The 21,609-nt window shown below is 42.3% G+C and overlaps 1 protein-coding gene across 2 annotated transcripts in view; it reads left to right on the forward strand.

Annotated features, from left to right (window-relative positions):
• col25a1 (collagen type XXV alpha 1 chain) overlaps window positions 1-21,609 on the forward strand; it is a 202,396-nt gene that overhangs the window by 129,606 nt on the left and 51,181 nt on the right. The window contains exons 5-9 of one of the 2 annotated variants that reach the window (XM_080452033.1): window positions 4,113-4,139; window positions 9,967-10,026; window positions 12,372-12,488; window positions 13,884-13,919; window positions 19,515-19,541. In XM_080452033.1, coding sequence (XP_080308159.1) covers window positions 4,113-4,139; window positions 9,967-10,026; window positions 12,372-12,488; window positions 13,884-13,919; window positions 19,515-19,541 — 267 coding nt within the window. Of the gene's footprint in view, window positions 1-4,112; window positions 4,140-9,966; window positions 10,027-11,033; window positions 11,106-12,371; window positions 12,489-13,883; window positions 13,920-19,514; window positions 19,542-21,609 lie in introns of both variants that reach the window. The other variant, XM_080452034.1, reaches the window with a different exon arrangement.

The following is a 21,609-nucleotide window of genomic DNA, read 5'->3' on the forward strand; positions in this document are numbered from 1 at the left end:
GGAGTTACAGATTTTCTGAGGTGCTCAAAATGTTCAGAATACTCATGTTTGAAACCCGTGCCCGAGCCAGCAACCCTACAGGTCATCATAGTGGCCAAATCCAATATGGCCGCCACCTGAAAAAGGTTTTGTCTATAACTTTTGAACCAGAAGAGCTATGAATGCAAACTTGGTGTCTGAATCATGTTTTTTGACAATTAGAAACATGTTGGAATGCTTATCTTTATGACTGGGTGTGGCTGGACCTCTATTTTGCATATTTCAAAGATGGCGACTATCTGACAATAGTTTTACTTCCCTTAATCTTCTTCATTTTTGCAAACTTGGTGTCTATTTTATACTTTTTGAACATTAAAAACACATTAGAATGCTCATATTATTGATTGAAGCCATCTAGAGCACTCTGATTTGCTTATTACAAATATGGCCTATATCAAAAATGTTATGTAACAAAGTTTCATCCAGATTTGAGTGTAGAGTTGTTGGAATGAGTTAAGATCAAACTGAAGAAAAGAAACAACCTGTGTACAGATGTTGAAACAATAGAATATGAGTTGAACCCAAATTATACAGCAACAGCCAGTACAGTATATGCAGAGCAATGCTCAGTATAAATTGAATAATATCATACTAGTCAAAGGTGTATAGAATTTTAACAATATTATGTTTAAATTAGATTTTTTTTGGTTCTAATCATACAACTTCTATATCAAGGTGCAACAGACTCCAGATTTGCATAATTTGCTTTATGTCCACTACATGACTTTTGAAGCCACGGTGGAGGAGGATGGTGCAAGCTTTACTGGCATCTGCAAGATGGGTCCAGTAACGTTCCCAAGTCTTAGTCATGGAGTCCCAATACCAGCCCAACATATTGAAATCTGGGATGTAATGGCCTTTTGACATGCTGAATGTATGTATCAGTTCTGTTGCTGTTGTAACACCAAGACAATTATGTACAATGTACAATAATACAGATTGTTCAAATTCTATACATCCTATGATAGGATTACATGTATGCTGTGCATTGTTGCACATACTGTACTAGCTGTAGCTGTATAATTAGGAATGAGTTCTACTCTAAATCATTGTATTGTTTCAATAAAATTACATATGTAAGATACATTGGTTGTTTCATAACATAGTGGCCATATATGTGATATGCACATTAGAGTCCTCTAGATAAATTAAATCATGAAGATAAGCATTCCAACATGTTTCTAATTGTCAAAAAACATGATTTAGACACCACGTTTGCATTTGTAGCTCATCTGGTTCAAACATAGCCAAAACCTTTTTCAGGTGGCGGCCATATTGGATTTGGCCACTATGATGATCCCGAAGGTTGCTGGCTCGGGCACCCTTGCTACATCATCAGAGCATGCCCAGGGTTATATCTGGGACACATTTGGTGCTTTTAGATTGATTCACGCAAATATATTCTTATGGCCCTGGACTGTAATAAGTTGACCGTTTTTAGCTGTTCTGTAATAAAATATAAAATTTTACATTTTACACTTATCTATTTTTCACTAAACATGAGTATTGTGAACATTTTGAGCACCTCAGAAAATCTGTAGCTCAAACGGTTTAGAAGATAGAGCCATCTTTGAAGTAGCGTTCATTTTAAAAGGGGCGTGGTCATTTCCGAGTATTTCGCCCCGGATAGAGAATTTCTCATAGTTCCTAAGTTGTTCCTTGGGGTCATATTAGCCAAGAACAGTTGAGATAATCTCTCCTAAATTAAGTGCATACATATCTTAGCCAGGTCCTAGACTACGTGGCTCTGCAGGAGGCTAGCCTTATAAGAGGTCTAGATGTTTTTCTGTCTGTGTGTACGGAGCTAATCTCGCAAACCACGGAACTGATCAGCGCCTCATCATCATGTGTACACTTGCCAGTAGGCCACAGAACTGTTATGTTTTTATACTTTTTGAAAAATGTAACTTTCATTTTATAATTGAAGTCAATGGGGCGCTGATCAGGCTGAAACCTTGCCCACATTTGGCATTGTACGTCATAGATACTTCATAGACGACTGACGTCACAGGCTGGCCACATGAAGTCCGAGACCCAAATTAGAGCCACACTGTTTCCATGTGTATCTCGAGATCCACATGCTTTGATTTTTATTCATTGGTTGCTGTGATAACGCTGCAATGACATACTGTAGGCATGGGTAATGCTAAAACGTCAGTATCTGTTATAGTATACGATACCTGGGATTGTGAGTCTGTAGATCGTCTATTTTCTGTGACAAAGTGTAAATCCGGCTTCAGAGTCCGAGTGTCGAGACTAAGACACATTTTTAAGTGTTCCATGGAGTTTTGGGGGATTTTGTTTTTGCTGTTCAGACTTGATTAACCAAACTGTTTCCAATCTGGATTGGATTTGGGCTGCCAGTCTGAACATACTGTAGCCTTAAAACACTGTACTATTCTTTCAGTGCTTGATCATGGCAAAAAGTTGTAGAAACTGTCACAGTCTTTCACAACTAACTACCTAGCATTTGTTGGTTGCTTTTCTCAAGCTCTCTGGTCAAAAATAATCAGTCAATACTGATTTGCTGAAACCTGTAAAAAGAAAAGTGGGATGTTCTGCATTTGGTGTCTATCAAAAGCAGAAATGATAAACTCCCCCATCCCGAGAGCATGCCTTAGATTTAGAAAACTAGATTTACTCAAAAGTAGATTCACTTTTCCACACAAGTAAATGAATAACTGATACTTCATAACCGGGACCATGTTCTTGCCTCTCATTGAACCTCTTCATCCACAATTTGATCAAACAAGAAACAACTGTGTTCCCTCTCCCACCCAAGTTGAATAAAGTCCACTGTTTAAGTTTACATCAATCCTATGGTCATTCACAACTATTTTCTCATTAAACCAAGACTTGGACTTTGTTCAGGCATTACATTCACTTGTTTGAGGGAAAACTCGCAGCTGTGGTACATTGTTATTTTTATCAGCTCATTTTACAGATGTTGTTAAAGCAAAACTCTGCTTATAGAGAAAGTTAAGTGTGGTGAATAAAAAGGACAACATTTTGTGTGATCTGACCCAATCAAAACTCTTAGAAAAGCAGCCCAACTCTGGACACCTTGGGAATTCAGCAGCAGGTTGGCACTTCAAGTGCTGATTGGGGAAAAGCATCCTAAGCACACGTTCACACACGCACGCACGCACACACACGTGCGCGTGCACACACACACACACACACACACACACACACACACACACACACACACACACACACACACACACACACACACACACACACCCCCACACACACACACACACCCCCACACACACACACACACACACACACACACACACACCCCCACACACACACACACACACACACACACACACACACACACACACACACACACACACACACACACACACACACACACACACACACACACACACACACACACACACACACACACACACACAGGTGGTAATTAGCACCCTGCCCAACATTGTTTCCATGATGTATTTCACTCACAAACACACGCAATCTTGCATGAAAAAACACAATGGCCACTATGTGAATTATTGTTCTGTACGTAGAGATGTTTTCCAAATCTCCAGAAAGGCAGGGGAGAAATCTTTTTAGGGATCTGTCAGGGGAAGTGGGCCTACAGTACAGTATGTTTTACTAAACCCAACACCATCACCCTCTCTCCCATGTACCCTTTTCATGTCAGTCTGTGTTATCATAAGTGATTTTACTCTCAACCGCAATGAATAGTTGAGGCTGCCTGTATTATTTTTCCTCATCAATGTGTTTTGAATTATCCCTTATGATTTTGGTGTGCGTCTCTCTGTGTGTTAGTGTCTTTACAGTTCAACTCTGCGTGTGTGTGTGTGTGTGTGTGTGTGTGTGTGTGTGTGTGTGTGTGTGTGTGTGTGTGTGTGTGTGTGTGTGTGTGTGTGTGTGTGTGTGTGTGTGTGTGTGTGTGTGTGTGTGTGTGTGTGTGTGTGTGTGCGCGTGCGATCATTAAGAGAATGTGAGCGCATGTGTGGGCGTGTGCTGTACTGTACATTGAGTGTCTGGTTGATCCTTGTGTTTCAAGACTAAAAATTCCTTCTGCCGTTTTGCAGGGGGATCAAGGCGACCAGGGACCGCGGGTATGTGGTTTATACTGACTTCTTGTCCTCTCATGATTGGCTGGCGAATGCAACTTGGTGTTACTGCATGTCTCCCTCAGTAGAATTGTGGGTAAAAGGTTTGAGATGCATGAGATTCCTGGGATACTGTTCTTTCCCCTTTGGCCAAACACAACAAGCACTTCACGACTCCATTTCTAAATCAAGAGTGGCTCTGCGAAAGGGCAAATACCTTAGAAAACCATGGGATGGTATACTTTTGAGATGCAATATTAATCTCTTTTTTGAGCCCCTAGTTGCTAAATTATTTCCCCCTCTCTGAAATGTTCAAGAATACTTGGGCCTGCACACCAGTGTGTATTGGTACAGTGATAACACAGAATATCTGCTGTAATCAAACCCTAAGTATTATCCATGTCTCTGTAATTACTTATGACTCACTTCAAATCTCGACGCAAAGCGGCACATTCAGCCCTTTAATCATTTCCAGCTCGCCAGTTTGACATTTTCGATAAAAGCGCGCATTCTGAATGATGATGATGTGAATGCTTTTCCTCGCTTGACAAACTCTAAAATGAATTACTCCATCTCACTCGCAGAGCCTTGCAGTGAGCGAGCTGATTTGTGCCAGAGTGAGCAGCCATTCTTTTTTTTTTATTCCACAGCTGAAGGCTGAAAATTTAGCTCTCTTCCAAAACACACTTTACCACTGCACGTGTTTGTTTAAACTTTATTGCATTAACTGAAATCGCACACAAAAAGCACATGGGCACATGGAAGCAAATGTGCACAGACACAATTCACACGCACACACACACACTGATTTTTGTCTGCATCCGTCACCATCATCCAGGTTACGTTATAAAGGGTCATGGTCACTTAGAGTGGCTGTAATTGATTTTCCCCCAGGGCAGAGTGTGCACGGAGGTCAGAGAGCAGACAGAACAGAGAAGTTTGTCTCTCTATCCGAAGCCTCGTCTGTGCTGATCAAGCCCACCCAGACGTCACCAGATTATCCCCGTATTTTCTTCCAACTTGGCCTGACCTGGCTGAGCCCATTGAACCACTATGTGATATGATTCACAAGTCACTAACCCTCTAAAATGTGATTTGTGGTCTCCAAGTAATAAGACACAGATCTAATATTACACCCCTCAAATGACAGCCAACCAGCCCTTTGATTGATGGCCCAATGGTCCACAAACACTATTGTAATATTTTTGAGCTCCCCGCTCCTACGAGAGTATTTTCTGATTATGCTAAATATATTGAATTATCATTACAATCGCATAGACTGAATAATGGTAAATGAGTTGGAAAGTAATATCTCTCAGCTTCCCCTGTTGCACACACACCTCTGTATATAGGATGTCTTGGTTTGGCCCATCATTTGTAAATGATGGGCCTTTTTTAAAAAGAGTTAACCGATTCATCCATGTTAATGTAGACAATATTTCTACTTTTTGGAAACAGGTGTAAACAAAAATATGTACCAGACAGCAACCCGATCCTATCTAGTTTACAGATTATATAAATAAATTGATGATAATTTCAATAAACTCCAATTATTGAAAACATGTCTCCTAACATGCAAAATGTGCCTGTTAGGCGCACACACACACACGCACGAGTGCGCGCACACAAGCGTGCATTGAAGGGCTTCGGGGACATATAACCATTCTAGGTCACCACCAAATCACATTATATTCTCGGGATAGCATATTGACTTTGCACATTAGATTAGCAGGTAAATGTAGTGGAACGGCATTACGAAGATTTCCTTAATGAACGAAGGTGAAATAGGAGACTTTCTTCTTAACCTTGACTCTTGTTAGCTGAAGTCTAGGCTCATTTCAGTCCCAGTACTGACTTTGTGCAAGTCAGTACTGGGACTGAAATGTAAGTTTTGCAACCAATATAAGTTTTGCAAACTGTCAATATTTGCATTATTTCAATATTTCAAAATGCCAATGTAGCTGTAGAAGACATATCAAGTCTTATTGAAAATCTAAGTTCACCCTAGATTTTACAGCAAAAATAGTGTGCAACAGATCCTGTGTCTGTCTGTCTGTCTGTCTGTCTGTCTGTCTGTCTGGCTGTGTGCGCGCGTGCATGCGTGTGTGTGTGTGTGTGCGTTTATTGGGTCAAGGGGATCAAAACAGAAACACTTGGCATTTCCTGTGCCGAGGTTTGACAACAATCACCACATGGCCACCAGAATGTCCTTACAGACGGTCTCTACTCTTCCATGTTCCCCATATGTCAGGGTCACCAAGTTAGTCAGTGTAAAGGTCGAAGGTATGACTGAAAGTTCAAAGGGTAAGCAGGCAGCAAATAATACATTGACGAGTTTACACAAACAACTGCGTGGCCGCTGCTCAAGTGCCCATTTGAAGATGTACTGTAATTGGCTGGTGTATACTAGCAATGGCAACCAGTGACGAAGGTGTGTGGTCTTTTAAAAGAATGGCACCAGCTACAGCTGTCATACAAAGGCGTTTGTGAATTCCTGGGTGGCCATTCAGTAAAAAAGGAAACCCTTGAGATAAAATGAATCAATCTGTCCAGGTTTGTCCAGTACTTTGGCACTGGACACAGGCATTACCTATTCAGTTCAGATCTTGGGATTTTGACCAATTTGCAATCGTCCCCCAAAATGTTACGGCCATTATTCAATTTCCAGTACACGACTACGAACAAAGACGCACTTTACATCCTGCTGTCTGAAATCAGAAGCCCTGAAATAAATTTTGACTTTAGATGAGTTTTGACAATGTGGTCGCCAAGCCTAAAGGGAACCAGTGGTGGAAGAAGTACTCAGATTATTTACGTAAGTAAAAGTAGCAATACCACATTACCAAGAAAAGTACAGAAGTATACTTACAGTACCAAAGTAAAAGTATGAATGTCTATCAAAACGTTTAAAAGTATTGCTGATCTACAAGCTCACAAGCTGTTTTAAAGTACAAAATAGGGCTTATGTGGTTAATGTATGTTTTGTAATTACAATCTAAATCTGCAAAGTAACTAGTAATTAAAATTGTGAAATAATCGTAGAGGCGTAAAATGTACAATATTTACCCCTGAGATGTAGTGGAGTAGAAGTATAAAGTATTGAAAAATGGAAATCCTCAAGTAAAGTAAAAGTACATCAAAATTGTACTTAAGTACAGTACTTGAGTAAATGTAATTAGTTACTTTCCACCACTACAGGGAACTGCAGGGAATGAATGTATCGTTCCATTCTTAAATACACTAAGTCATATGTATCTGAATAGATAATCAAATCCATATATTGGGAATATGTGGGCGGGGTGCTAGGGTAGCACAGTCTAGCGGTTGGTGTGTGTGTGCGTGCGTGCGTGCGTGCCTGGGAGTGTGCGTGTGTGTGCATGCATGCGCTGAGTGTGGTGGCAGCGACATTGGATCTGGCCAGTGTTCCACGCCAAGCGGTTTCTGATTGTTCTCATATATGGGTTTTTTGTTTACTACGGTCACAGTCATCCCGCTGCAGGCAAACACATAACCAACATCCGTTTTGGAACGGGGAGAAACAAAACAGCAGTCTGTGAATGGTTAGGATTCTCTGTCAACCACCATGTCATTACCATTGTCACCCATAACAATACACTGTACATCAGTGCAGAGAGACCATGCAGGGTCACAGCTAAACCCACACCTATTTGCTACTAAGCGATCTCTTCCCCTATAGTGAGGGGAGAAGCTATAAGCTGGTTGCTTTGGTCAGATGATCATCCGCCCGCTCGGTCGCGCCCCTCAAAAACTCGAACATGCACCAGTGGTGTCAGCTAGGTCGATGAGAGCTAAACCCGTGGCTGAGCCAGCTGACAGTGTATGACAAGAGTTTACACACATCGCTGGCATGCTGTGAAAGGTGGGGGGGATTATTCCTCAAGATCCACTGTCTCCCCGCTGTGAATCTACTCTATATATCAAACCAGTCCAAAAAAAGCTAGCTGTCTCAAGCCCATGCCGAGCTGTCACATTTGCCAGTCTGCACATTAGGGTCAAGCAACACTAAACTTCCATACCCTGACTCTTTGCTTTGTCGAGCACCACCCACCCGACCCCCTCGCCCCCTCCTGCTAATCCAGCACTTGTGTGCCCGGCTCCCTTTCTGTCTTCAAGATGCCTGCGGTTGTAAATAACTTGATGGGAAATACTTGTGTGGCAATCCCAGTTACACACAGCGTGGCTATTGTCTGCAGTGTAAGAGAATCCTCTTGTCTTTCATGCTGCAAAGTTGAGCCAGTGCCTTGAATACCATGTTCTTAATGAGCCATGATTTTTGAATTATGGGTAACATAAACGATGGCCTCATTCCAGTGCATTCATCTGTGAATTAAACTATGGAAAAGCATTATAAGTGCACAATAATACTCAGTCAGTACTCATTAAAATCTCCCCAATACCTAATGCACTCAGAAGAGTATTACAAAACAAAATGAAAAAAATATAATTCAAATGCACCTATGCATTTGTAGCAATTTGCATTACATTTGTGCCCTGGCAATTCGTGATTCAAACCCGATTCTCCCGCGCGAGGGCTGAACTGTCTGCTGCTGAGCTAATGGAACATCTGCAGAATTGGCCAACGTGGGTGACATGCATTTTTCTCCAGATAGGCAACATCACATTCAATTTTTGATAAGCAATATTTTGTATAATATTACGGATTCATGTTTTATTGAACATATGCATGAAATCGTGATTGACTGTAAAACACTCGTCTGTATTAGGAACCCTCCTTATGCCTGTAGCATCTGGCAGTCATGTAAGTGGCCTCACGTTATATAGCATATGGAAACCGGAATCAAATATTTCTCCAAATATATTCATATTGTCATCAAGTATAGACAGTCTCCCCCCAAAAATGACTGATGAGGGTCAATGGAAATTACAGGAATGTGTTTAACCAGGCAGAACATACAAATGCCCATCTGTGACCAAATGTGGTGTATAGTGGACTCTGACTATAGAGTTAGCGTTCATCTATAAACTATTCTTCCCTTAACAAGCAATGCATGGTGTGTTGGTTTCATGGTTCATTTTTCACGAGTGGATCACAACTGTCATTATGATTTTTGACAAGGAAATGGGAAACCATCTGATTGAATTTCCAGTCAATGTCTGAATTCCTCTTTTGCTATATAACTATAGCTATCATCTGTTCTATAGTTCTATTGTAATCATTTTAACAAGTGCTCTGTCTTGTCTCAAACAGCGCTATTTGTAATACAGTAGGAAATGGCTACTTAGCCAACTGTCATATGGACATTGTGCAGTCAATCTAACACCCTACCTGGGGCATAGGTTAGCAACATGGAAAAATCGAGGTATAGTGTGAACTTGGATAGATTCAAATGGTAAGTGTTGAAAAAGGAAGTGGCAAGTTCCAGTATTCATGGGAGTTATTATTTTTTAATCATCTTTGCATGAACAATTCGGTTTGCGTCTGAGTTGAAATGTCTTTGGCATGAGTCAGCGAGAACCCTCAAAACTAATTGCTTGACAGCAAAGTTTGTTGTGTTGTTGGCATTTGACAATTCCATGACATTCATTTTAAATCTCACCCTTTTACAGCATTTAGCTGTTCCCACTGGTTTACAACCAATAATTGAAAAACTTTATAAAATATCCAAGTCATTGTGGGCACACCATTATAAAACGCTGGGCCAGTCCACATCCTGAAGTTGGTATAACGGGAATGGAATTTGGGTGCTTGACATGGTCCTCTTTTTAAAGTAATGTGTTTTTTTGTTTATAATTCTTTTTTTTTGGAATGTCATGCGTGTGTTGTGCATTGTTCTGCTGTTTGCCCCTATAGGGATTGCCCGGTCTCCCTACGCTGGCTGCTTTGCACAGCAATCAGATCCTCACTGTCAAGGTTTGTCGGTGGTGGTAGCAGCCTCGCTGCCGCTCAGTCCGACCCCAGGGCGGCACATGCCGGGAGTAAATGAATCACTGTCAGGTTCTCTCTGCAAGGCCTGATGATAGAGCAGACCCAGGCAAGAAACCCCATCCAATTAATCATGGCCAGTCAATCATCAATGCTCTTCCCCACTGCTACCGGCAGTAGATGCCAAGAGCCCCATTGAAAGCAAAGGTAGATTTTTATAACCCGGTAAATGGGTAGCTGTTTGGAACCAGAATCAACACTCGAAACTAACACAGGCCTGGTCTGGGCGTCTGGCTAATATCCATTGATTCTAAAAAATAAGTGGAAGTACCGGAATATTAACTGAGCAACCAAAGTAAATAAACCTCAAAATTAGCTCATAGCTACAATTCACCTTCCAACTTTGAATCTGTGGTTTGTGTTAAATACACTTGCGATGACTTTTGATTTCACACCACCCATTTGAACTTGGATGTTTGCGTCAGAAATGAGGGATGATTCTGGATCATTTCAGTGGACACTAGAGGGACATTTCCCTTGAAAGGAACCAGGTTAAAAAATTGACCTTCCTTCAGGAGGTCAGCCCATGTTGAGTGTGCCGCTCCCAGGGTCTGACTTTGCAGCGCGTGCTATTGTGATGATGACAGCGCTTTCACAGCGGAGGAGAGATTCCCATTTTTCCTGGTTCTGTGAGCCCAGTGTGGCGCCCCAGCACCCCCGAGGTGGTAATTATGGGCTTTGGTTTCCAAAAACCAAGTCCAGACTTCCGGAACCAAACCGCCTCCGCGGTGGAAAAGTGTGTATTTCTCCGTCCGCCCGTGAAGGCGCTGAATTGGGTTTCAGAGGGCACAGACCTCTCTAACAGATTCTATTTGTTTTGTTTTTTCACCTACTGGCTTCCTTCCTCCTCTTCTTCTTCTACTGGGGTCTTCATCCTTCTGCCCAACTTCTCTCACCTCTGAACTACGACCTCTTGACCTCACACACCTGCTCAGATGGTCTTCCCTAAGATCAATCATGGCTTTCTTTCTGCTGACCAGCAGCTCATAAAGAGGCGGCTCATTAAGGTAGTGGCTGTGTCCTCACTCTTCTCTCTCTCTCCATCTTGCCAAGTGTCTACTGTCTACTGATGTCTCCTCCTGGCCCGTCCATTCCTCTCAGTTTGCATGCAAGCCTTTAGAAAAACTTTTCAAATGATCTATTCTATACAGCGTAATCCTGAGTGTTAATTTAACTCTGAGAGAAATGGAACCAAATGGACCCGTAATGGTCCATTTGGTTCCAGTTGTACACTCTCTGACTTACAAATGAGCAAATTAACACTGGGTTTCACTGTGTATCGTCTGACTCTCAAGGCTAATCTAAACTTTGCTGAATGACAACAAAAGGCACATTTCACTTGAACGTTTTTTTTGTCGTTTGACCAAGTGTAAGTTAGTCTTGGAAACATATGGAGAATTGTATTTATTTACGTTTGTGTTATGGTGAAATGAATTATAGCCTTGCAGCCGCTTGTAGCACTTACAGTCACCATGAATGATTTCTTACTGGAGTATATTCCTTATAACCCATTACGCTAATGGACCACAAATCTATTATTTTCACCCCATGCTGTTGAAGTCCAACAGTGACAAATTGTGGCGACAAATGATTTTTAAGTCAGTGTAAGCATAAGCACTATTCAACTCATTAATTCCAATTGGGAATGCCCTTTGTGGAAGGGCTCAACATTTTAGCCATAAATCAAATCAATTACAACAGCCATGCACTTAACTTCAGCTGTAGCACGCTGACATACCAACTTGCCTCCATGCCACACAGTAACATCCTGAGTGCTAATTTAAAAATGTTTTTTTTTTTCACATTTTGTGTGTAGACAAATAATAAAAAGACAATAATACATCCACAGAGCTTTTAAAAGGATGTGGAATAAAAGTATCACTTTCCCTCCAAACATTATTTTGATTATGAAATTAATCATTCTAATAATTTTATCAGGTCCAAAATTATTTTTGTTGTTTACTGTTGTAAGCTGAGGGCTGCCAGTTATCCCTGTGTCTTCCGTTGTCTTTTGGGAAGGTACTTTTTTACTCTTAAGAGACACAAACTGCTATGTGATGTGGAGTGTAGTGCAATATCTAGTGGCTAAATGTTGTCTATATAGCACCTTTAAATTAATGCTAAGGATTTCTGCTGTGTATAAATGGATGTTTGTTGCCCCACATGCCAACCACTTGATAATTTCAGTCCATCCTCTCTATGGTTGTCATACTGTCAGCATCTCAGGCCACATTATCTTAATGAGGATACATATTCTTTCTGTTGCTACACAGGGCGATCAAGGCCAAGCTGGGCCGCCCGGCCCCCCAGGGCCGCCGGGCCCTCCCGGCCCGAGGGGACCCCCTGGGGACACAGGAAAAGATGGGCCTAGAGGTGTGACTGGTTTATCTGTGAGTACTGAGGTTGATGCCCTCGTGAGGGAAGTGTGATTTAATCACATTCCCTGTGGCGTGGCGTCCATATTTTGGACAGATTTTCAATGTAAAAAAAAAGAAGCAAAAATTGCTGATGTACAAGCTCACAACGCAACACAGTACGCCTCATTGTGAGCTTGTAGATAGGCTATTTTCACTACTTGTGTAGTGCTTACTGTACGTGCACCAAGATCTGCGGTGGTTGTCAATTATATTTTCAAGTGCATTTTAGAGTTTGTTTTTGACTCATAAAATTGTAATTTGACTCACAAGAGGTTAGATGTAGGGATAGGGCACTAAGCTTAAAGAAAACCTCTCTAATGATTATAGCAATTGATAAAAGACATGTTGCACACTAGCACATTACCCTAATCTTTATCCACAGAACAAGACTATGCTCCCAAGAATATGCCTCACTTTATGGATTTATGTTTACTTGGTTGATTTCCATTAAACTGTAACGGTTTCCATGTGTTCGGGCTGTCATTGGCATCACACTAATTTATGTACACTCTGCCTGTGAGAGAAAGCTGAAAAAGGAACATAAAGGCCTGTCAATTATGTACTGCCATAAAACCTTCCCAGAGCCCCAGAAGATCTTTGTTCTTTTGGCGGAGATCGCCGCGGGAGTGCAAAAAATATTAAGTGTTGTTTATCGGTTTCCTTCCAAGTCTTTCGGTCATTATTGTTTTCAACTGTTCCAGTTGCTCATTTCAGCAGTTGAAGCGAGACAGTTTTTCCAAGAAATTAGACAACTCTCTCTAGGGAAAGGAATTATATAGTGGCTCTGATGAATTGCTCACAGTGAGGGTGGCATGGATCATCCTAAGAAAAGGAGTCACGCAGGGGGATTAATATCCATAAATCTGGACACCTCTTGAACCCTGAAACAGGCAGGTGCATCCAAAAACAATAAAACCCTTTCCAAAATGGAGAATGTAACAGGTGGCAAATAGCCATTAAAACAACCAGTGCAATGTACTTTTACAACCCTGCTCTGAGCTTAAACATACAGGACTGTCTTGACCCAATGTGCAACAATAGCAGTTCAAATAGTGTTAGCAATAGTGTGAGCTTAGTTCATTCATTTGAATGCAGACTGCAGCACAGGTTCAACCCTGAATTCCACCTCTCCAGCATGTGAGATGTTTCTGTCTGGCACCTGCTCGTTCAGACACAAACTACAGTGTAAAGAATAATGTATGCTTTGGTGAAAAAGTGTTGTGTGACTTGTCGTAGAAGAAAAATTACGTATAATTTTTTGCACCTTTTCAATATGCTTAGAACTACGTCCAATTATGTTCTCAAGAAGGCAACGATAATTTATTCCATGGTGATTACAATTAATTGGATGTTTTATATTTCCTACAGGGGGATCCAGGAACCCCTGGAGATACAGGACCGCTGGTAAGCACAAACCCTTTTCCACACACATTTTGTTTGCGATCTCCCGCTGAATGACCCTGCCAAGATCATTTGGCGTATTGCGTAGATTATTTGAAATAAGGCAGGAGAGGACAAGGCAGTCTGTTTTCCAATTTCGTTCACAGCACCAAGTTTCATTTTGACAATTTTTCATTACGGCTGAATATTGTCACAACTACTTGTGCAAAATGAATCCAGGCCTGCCACACGCAGGCAGGCCATTTAATATTCATTTATGGATGTTGATTAACATCAGTGTTATATTTGGGCGAACCATTTCCACAATAATGATATGGCCTTCTCTCGTGTTGTGGTGCTCGGCTTCAGTGAGGAGCTGCCCTGATTGCTTTGAGAAAGGTCTCATAACCGCATTTTGTAATTAAGGGAAATTATGCTTCATCACGCCTCTCTTATCCCGGACACATTTGTATAATTTGCAAACCGACCAATGGTGGCATAAGGCCCGTTTGAATCCCCTCTCGCGCAAGAATCTTATTAGCTCAATCATCCTTTGTAATTTTCGCATGAATGCTATCATTTAGGGTTTTGCTACTCCATCATAATAGTCTTCTTTGCATCATGCTTTTGATTTTACATTTAAATTTATGAGATGTATTAAAAAAGTGATTTATTGGTACTATGGTGAAGAGTACTGGCATAATAAACCCTGTTAAAAACATATTTTCCCACATGTAACGCATGAACACATGAACCTCTTATAGGGAGATGTTTTTCCCCACTTCCAATTATCATCAAATAAGGCATTTGATTATATTTTCCTCTGAAATGTACTAAACGAAAATGGTTCCGCACACTTGGGTCCATGCAAGAACTTTAATATCAGAGATTTGTTTTTATTCCAAAAAATCTCTAGTGGGACAAACTGATGAATTGGTTAGCTAGGGTAGAAAGAATAAAGGATGGCAAGAAGATTGAGATAATGGGGGTAATGCTAAAGGGTGGTAATTGCCTTGAGATTAAACAAACTCACGCTCTTTCTCTTTCTCTCTATCTGTCTCTGTTCTCTACCTGATCCATATGAAGCCATGCAGTTGTTAGACCCTGTCTTGTTTTAGTACATTCTAAAATCAATAATTTTACTTTCACCTAAGTAGATTTCTGTATTGTACATTACTCAAATACTTTTGAAAGGCAAATATTACAGAGTAACCTACAGCTATACTAACAGTATGTCACATAGAGAGGATATTATTTATGTTTGCTTTGAACCTCTTTTCCCTCATACGTCAATGTTTGAGAAATCAAAAAAAAAAAAAATATTCGGCCCGGACCACTGGGGTAGCGGCCCGGGCACCTAGGCTCCAAAGTAGCCTGACAGTGCGTCGCGGGTTCGAGTCCCGATCCCGACGGCCTTTGCTGCATGTCACTCCCCATCTCTCTCCCCATTTCCTATCAACTTACTATCCTATCAATAAAGGCATAAAAAAAGCCCAAAAATAAATCTAAAAAAATAAACAAATAAAATACTCACCGCTTTAGAGCATCAGTAAATTGGACAGGAATTGGTTGGTAGGCTGTATCCATATTGAAATGTTTATGGTTCAGGATGCCACATTCACATCCTGTCTTCCAGAGAGCTACTTTTGTACTTGCACATCAGTAAATTTAAACCCCAACAACCGTACTTCTACTTGACTAATATTGTATGTCAAGAAACAGTAGTCCTACTTGAATAGGATATTCTAGTACTCATTCCATCCCTGCATACCAATGCATACAGTGCTCCAGTGCTTACAGAACAGGGTACCAGTGTATTCCTTCAAAGGATGAATGGGGAACCCTGCTCAAAATGAGATTGCAGCACTCACAAGGAGCCTTGAATGAAAAACTATATGCTCCTCTCATTAATTTGTGGATCAAGGCATACTATTTCACTAGTAAATGCACACCCTGACACTAATGTACTTTTAACAAGGAATAATGTCGTCATTTGGGAATCAATCCACCTTTAAAACAGCATGAGATGAGCGCACACACATCTCAGCGGTCGTAAAGAAAGAAAAAAAATTGATGTGATGTGACCGCTCAAACACACTGGAGTTACTTCATACAGGTTGTCAGATGTCTTGAGTTTCAGACAGAGCTTCTGTTTCATTCAGCCAACTGTAGACCCATTTGGAAGCCCCGAGACTTAGAGAGGAAGAAAAATAAAAGATGTTCAGGGGTAGTGGATTCGAGGATGAGGTTTATACAATTGTCTTTGAATTAGGTATTGTAATCTTGATTTGCGTTGTTATATTGCCGGAGAGGGAATAGAAATTATAGTCCGCTGGCCAGAAACAAGTCCACGCCCTCTGCTGGCACTCGAAAATCAAACATGGATTAGGTGGAAACAAAGCGACTAGACAGATAGACTCCTCTTTGTGCTAGATTCTGAAAGGACCATGTTTGATCACCGCCTTCAGATCAGAACAATTGAGCATGAGGTATAGGTCTCTTTGAGGTCATTCCAGAGCCAACGTTTGGCTCTTTCAGGGTTAGCCTCCAGGACTTAATGCCCACTTGATATAGCTCAGCGTTTCTGATGTAGATGCTATTGTTAAAGAGGCAGCAGTGGATTCCAGAGTTTTCCAACAGCCTTCCAGAACATATGGTCCTGGTTAGAAGGATTAAGCTCTTGTGGAGCAGAAGCGGAGGGGAGAGGGGTGGGGGGTTGAAGAAGAAAAAGGAAATATTTGCAGGACTCAATTCGAAATCCTCAGTGCCATAAGGTCTCTCTGGGGTAAATTAAGGGGGTCTTCAGCTCTATAAAGGTGGCTTGCAGCCGTGTGCTCAAGTTTTCATTTGGGACTTGATTTGGCTTCAAAAAAGACTAAATATGGAAAATCTGCGGGATATTGTATGTGGTGTTCCATCCATAACCGGAACAAAGCCTTCCATCTGTTTCATGGTGTTATTTCCCTTGCCGTAGGAAGGATAACAGGCATTCGCTCTGCGCACTGTTCATTCAGAGGTTACCCACAATGCATCAGTGGCTCACCTTAGATTTTTTTTTCCTCTCTTCAAATGCAGTACAGGCATGCATGCAGGGATCTTATTCCCTCAATATGCTTTCATAATGAGGAGACAATTTAAATATCTTGCTGTCCTTGACATTAAGTTCCCTTTCATATCCGAGCCAAACATGAGGAGCAAAGCTGTAAGTGAATAGCCGGAGACATGGTGCTCGGTGCACCCAAAATACATACAGCATCCTCTCCTTGTTGTGGATATTGAATAAGAGAAAACATTTTTATAATGGAGCTTGCTTGTTTGCTATGTAGTTGAGAGTACCTTCACTGTTGGTCAACAAAAGCCTTTTAGTAAAGGTATCCCCTTGACCCTTCAAGTAAAAATCACCTTTTTGATCTGCACCTTTTAACCCACAATGAAAACGTAGCTCCTATACGCTCTTTGATCAAGCAAAGCCATTTTCTGTTAATACTCTGGAAATAATGCCCACTCGGAAACCTGTGCAAAGTCTTCAAGTGGCAAATGTTCAACTGCACACAGAGTGTGGGAACTGACCTGGCAATTACCTCATTGTTTGTCGTTTCCGAGTCATGAATGAAAGGACCAAACATTGAGTGCTTTATAGGCTGTATGCGGATGCTCTACTTAAAATGTCATCCGGTGGACTATCCAGCCAACCATTTGTGGATTCCATTCCTTTGTGGTTGTTAAATGAAGCGTTTTAGGTACACTATGTTAGGCATGTGGTGCGGTACAGTATCACAATAGATAGTTTTCTCCTATAATAATGTCAGTTTTAGCGAAGATGTTTGGGAATTCAACCTCTATATTGCCAATGTCAAGAGTCAGTGCTGAAAGGAAAAAGGGGCCGTGCAAAGACGACACAGGGGCTCTTGACATTCTGGAAAAAATCTCCTTGTCAGTCTGTAGCTCCTGAGTGCTCTCAGATGTAGCTAAGCTAATTAGCTCTTCAGCGAGTGGCACATGCTCTCACATACCCGGTGGGTCATAAAGATGTTTACCCAGAGGACTGCTAACAAAGGCTTTTTTGAGAGGAAAACTGTTCTTCTGGTAGGCCGATAGGGAGGAAAGTCATTCATTGAGGTTTTTCTTGTGAAAGCAGAAGGTATGCGCCATAAATTTGTTGGAACTGTGGCCTATTACTGTACTTTAAGTGTGAGAACCTAATGCTGCTGGGAATTTAACAGGCCAGCTTCCTAAACATGCAAACATAGCATAAAGGGGTGATTTGTTATGGGTGCTTAAGGAAGGTAAAATCATAGATAGCCTAATTGTATATCATGTAGGGAATTGTTTATGAAGAAGGCCTGAACACTGCATTGATCCCCCAGAAGAAAATTAAATGTATACTCACAGAAAAACTAACTTTTCAACCTCATCAGCTACTTTTGAATGTAGCTGGACTTGGGCCTGCCAGCATATTACCACTGGCATATTTTTCTCCAGGTATTTGGGCGTTTACAGTCATCAGGGATTTCTTTCCCATTATACTGCAGGGAGAGTGATAAGATTAGGCAGAAGGGTTGTTGTAAAAGGACTTGTTGGGCATGATCTGAGGTTCTGTCTGGACACAGACCCAGCTCAAGATGACGAGCCAAATGGCGTTCATTGAGTTCCCGAGCCGACAGAGAGAGAAACGTTGGCCAACAAGGCGTGTCATAACAGCCAAACAAGAAGGCGTTGATGAACCACTGTGGTCCAACATTAGTTTAGGGTTGTTTGCCAAGATGGAAGGAATTAACTTTCCTTTTTTTGAGAGAGACTCTTCCACGTTAAGTGTTTTCACTTGCCAGTTACGAAGCTGCTCTTCCAAGTTACACAGCAAAATCCAAAGTGTTGATTTATCTCTGAAAGTGTAGAAGTGGACCCGTAATTAACACAAGGGGGGGTTGAGGATGTATGGCCCCTAGTTCCATTGTGACAGTAGAGTATGTACAGTATATAAGCTGTACGTTGCACATAGGAACGGTGTGCATAGACATCATCTATCATGCTGAAATTCCAACTGTGTTGCCTCACCTAACGTGCTACTTCCATGCAGTTTTCCAACGATTGTGCCACTGAGCATAATGGGCTCTTCTCTTCAGTGCATTGAACTATAGCCTCAGATTCCAGGTCAGTCAAACAAGATGATTCTGACAGACATTGAAAGGAAAAATGGAGTAAGATCAACATGAAAGATACCACCATAAATGCTCTCTTTATTCATGGTCTCATTGCAGATTCTTGTTTAAGGTCCAGCTCAATGAAACGAAAGCACACTGTCATTTTTTTTCTTTGTTCAAGAATAAAACAAGGGATTGGTTGTGATTCTGTTCTGCCTGAAGGGTTTGTGCTTGCTCCCCACCACAAGCTTACCCATTCTCTCCGCTGTGTTGACCATATTATTTCATCTTACATTGATTCTCTTTCTGTGTCTGTCTGTCTGTCTGTCTGTGTCTCTCTCTCTCTCTCTCTCTCTCTCTCTCTCTCTCTCTCTCTCTCTCTCTCTCTCTCTCTCTCTCTCTCTCTCTCTCTCTCTCTCTCTCTCTCTCTCTCTCTCTCTCTCTCTCCCCTATATCTTTTTTCTTTGTCTTCCTTAAGGGGCCTGAGGGTCCTCCAGGGCAAAAGGTAAGTCTCCAAATCCCTTCATTATATTAATATCTGTCATTGGAAATGACCAAATTGTGTACTAGATTACTTCTAAATTCTAAATTCACTGGAGAACATATTACACATTTGAATGATGTTTTGCATTTGAGCGTGTAAGGTTGTGAAAGAGTTTAAAGGGTATCAATGGCACTTATGTGGAAGGGGACACAGATGGGGCAAATAAACAAAGAAGAAAAACAATCCACTCTAAGCTTAAAACATGGGGACAGCGAAGGAATTAATGAATTAATGAAGGAAAGAAGTAAGTAAGTTGTACTGTGAGTAAGTAAGTAGTAAACCTTATTGTCCACAACTGCGCAGAGCGTTTAACAAATTTCGACTGTTGACGATGAAAGCGAAATCACAATACCTTCCTAAATGATACTGAATCTAAAACTGAAGACAATCAAGGTTTTATCGGACAGGAAAAGTGAGACACACACAGACACAGAGAGACAGAGAGGGAAAGAAAGGAGTTGGTGAACAGGAAAGCGTGTGCCGAGTGCACCAGAACTAGAGGTTACGAATGTAACCCCGGTTTTAGTAGGTTCGGAGTTTACTACTCACTATGGGATATCAGCGCCCTCAGGCGATGAGACAGAGCAACACACACGCTCCCGGTGCCAATACTGATTGGCTAAGGGTATGTCACGAGTCCGGAAGACCCGGGAGTATAAAGCTCCCTCGTGACGTAGGCTCTTCCTCTTAACATTCTCCTCTCTGCATGCCAAATGCGCACAGAAAGGGGTGTCTGGTGAGTAGTAAACTCCGAACCTACTAAAACCGGGGTTACATTCGTAACCTCTAGTTTTACCACGGTTCTCCGTTTACTACTCACTATGGGATTCATAAACCCCCCTTGAGGTAATGAGCCACACAACCCTGACAACCCCGCACGCCCCTCAGCTCCTAGGTCACGTCCCCCCCGGACGTGACCTAAGACCCCCAGGCCATAGGTCCACGACCTCACGGCCCCTGGGCGCCCCCCCAGCCCACCGGGCTGGGGTGCGGGATAGATAACAAGAGTAGGCCCTGACAGACTCTAGAGTCTGCCCTATTTACTAACAGGCAGACACAGTCCGCCTCATAATAATGAGGAGCAGGGCCCTATCCCCAAGACACAGCCCTGCTGGTCCCAAGGAAACCTAAAGAGGAAGTCGGAAGATATGGAGAAAAGGCCCCAATCCTACTCCCTATCCTCCACTGACCTGGAGGCAGCAGCCACACCCAGGACAGCGTGCGCCATTGATGACGCCGCCACGTCCAGACTGTAAAAGGCCGCAAAGTCGACGGCGACGACCAATTTGCAGCCGCACAAATCTCCTGGATCGAAGCTCCCTTGTAGAGAGCCCAGGACGTAGCCATGCCTCTAGTAGAGTGGGCCCTCAGACCCCCCGGGACAGGGACACCACTACTCACATAAGCCAGCTTAATGGCATCACGGATCCATCTAGAAAGCGTCGCTTTGGTGACCGCCTTCCTCTGAACCCCCACGCCAAAAGAGACAAAGAGTTGTGTCGATGAGCGACTGGCCGCCGTCCTCTGGCAATAGAGCTTCAAGCTCTCACCGGGCAGAGGCAATGTAACCGCCTGTCCTCCGCCGAAGCGAAGGGAGGCGGATGAAAAGCCACCAATTCAACCGGATCTGGGGCCACCACCCCGGTCTTTGTAACGAACGGCAGGTTTGGTTTAAGAAAAACCTTCCTGTCGTTGTTCAGAAAATTCATGCACTCCGGGCTCACCGAGAGCGCATGCAAGTCACTGACCCGTTTAGCCGTGGACAGGGCCACCAAAAGGACCGTTTTTAGACTAATGACCTTCAGGTCCATAGACTCAAAAGGCTCGAACGGGTGACGGCACAGTGCCTCCAGCACCACCGTCAACTCCCAGACTGGGAACAGTGGCCTGTTGACCGGTCTAGCCCTTCCGGCGCCGTTCATAAATCGGCGCACGAAGTTATGCTGACCCACCGTCTTGCCATCGTCGAAACCTAGGTGGCAAGCCGAAATGGCAGCCAAATACACTTTCACCGTCGAGAAGGATAAAC

This window comes from Gymnoscopelus braueri, assembly GCF_963280865.1.
Source record: "Gymnoscopelus braueri genome assembly, chromosome: 15".
Lineage (NCBI taxonomy): Eukaryota > Metazoa > Chordata > Actinopteri > Myctophiformes > Myctophidae > Gymnoscopelus > Gymnoscopelus braueri.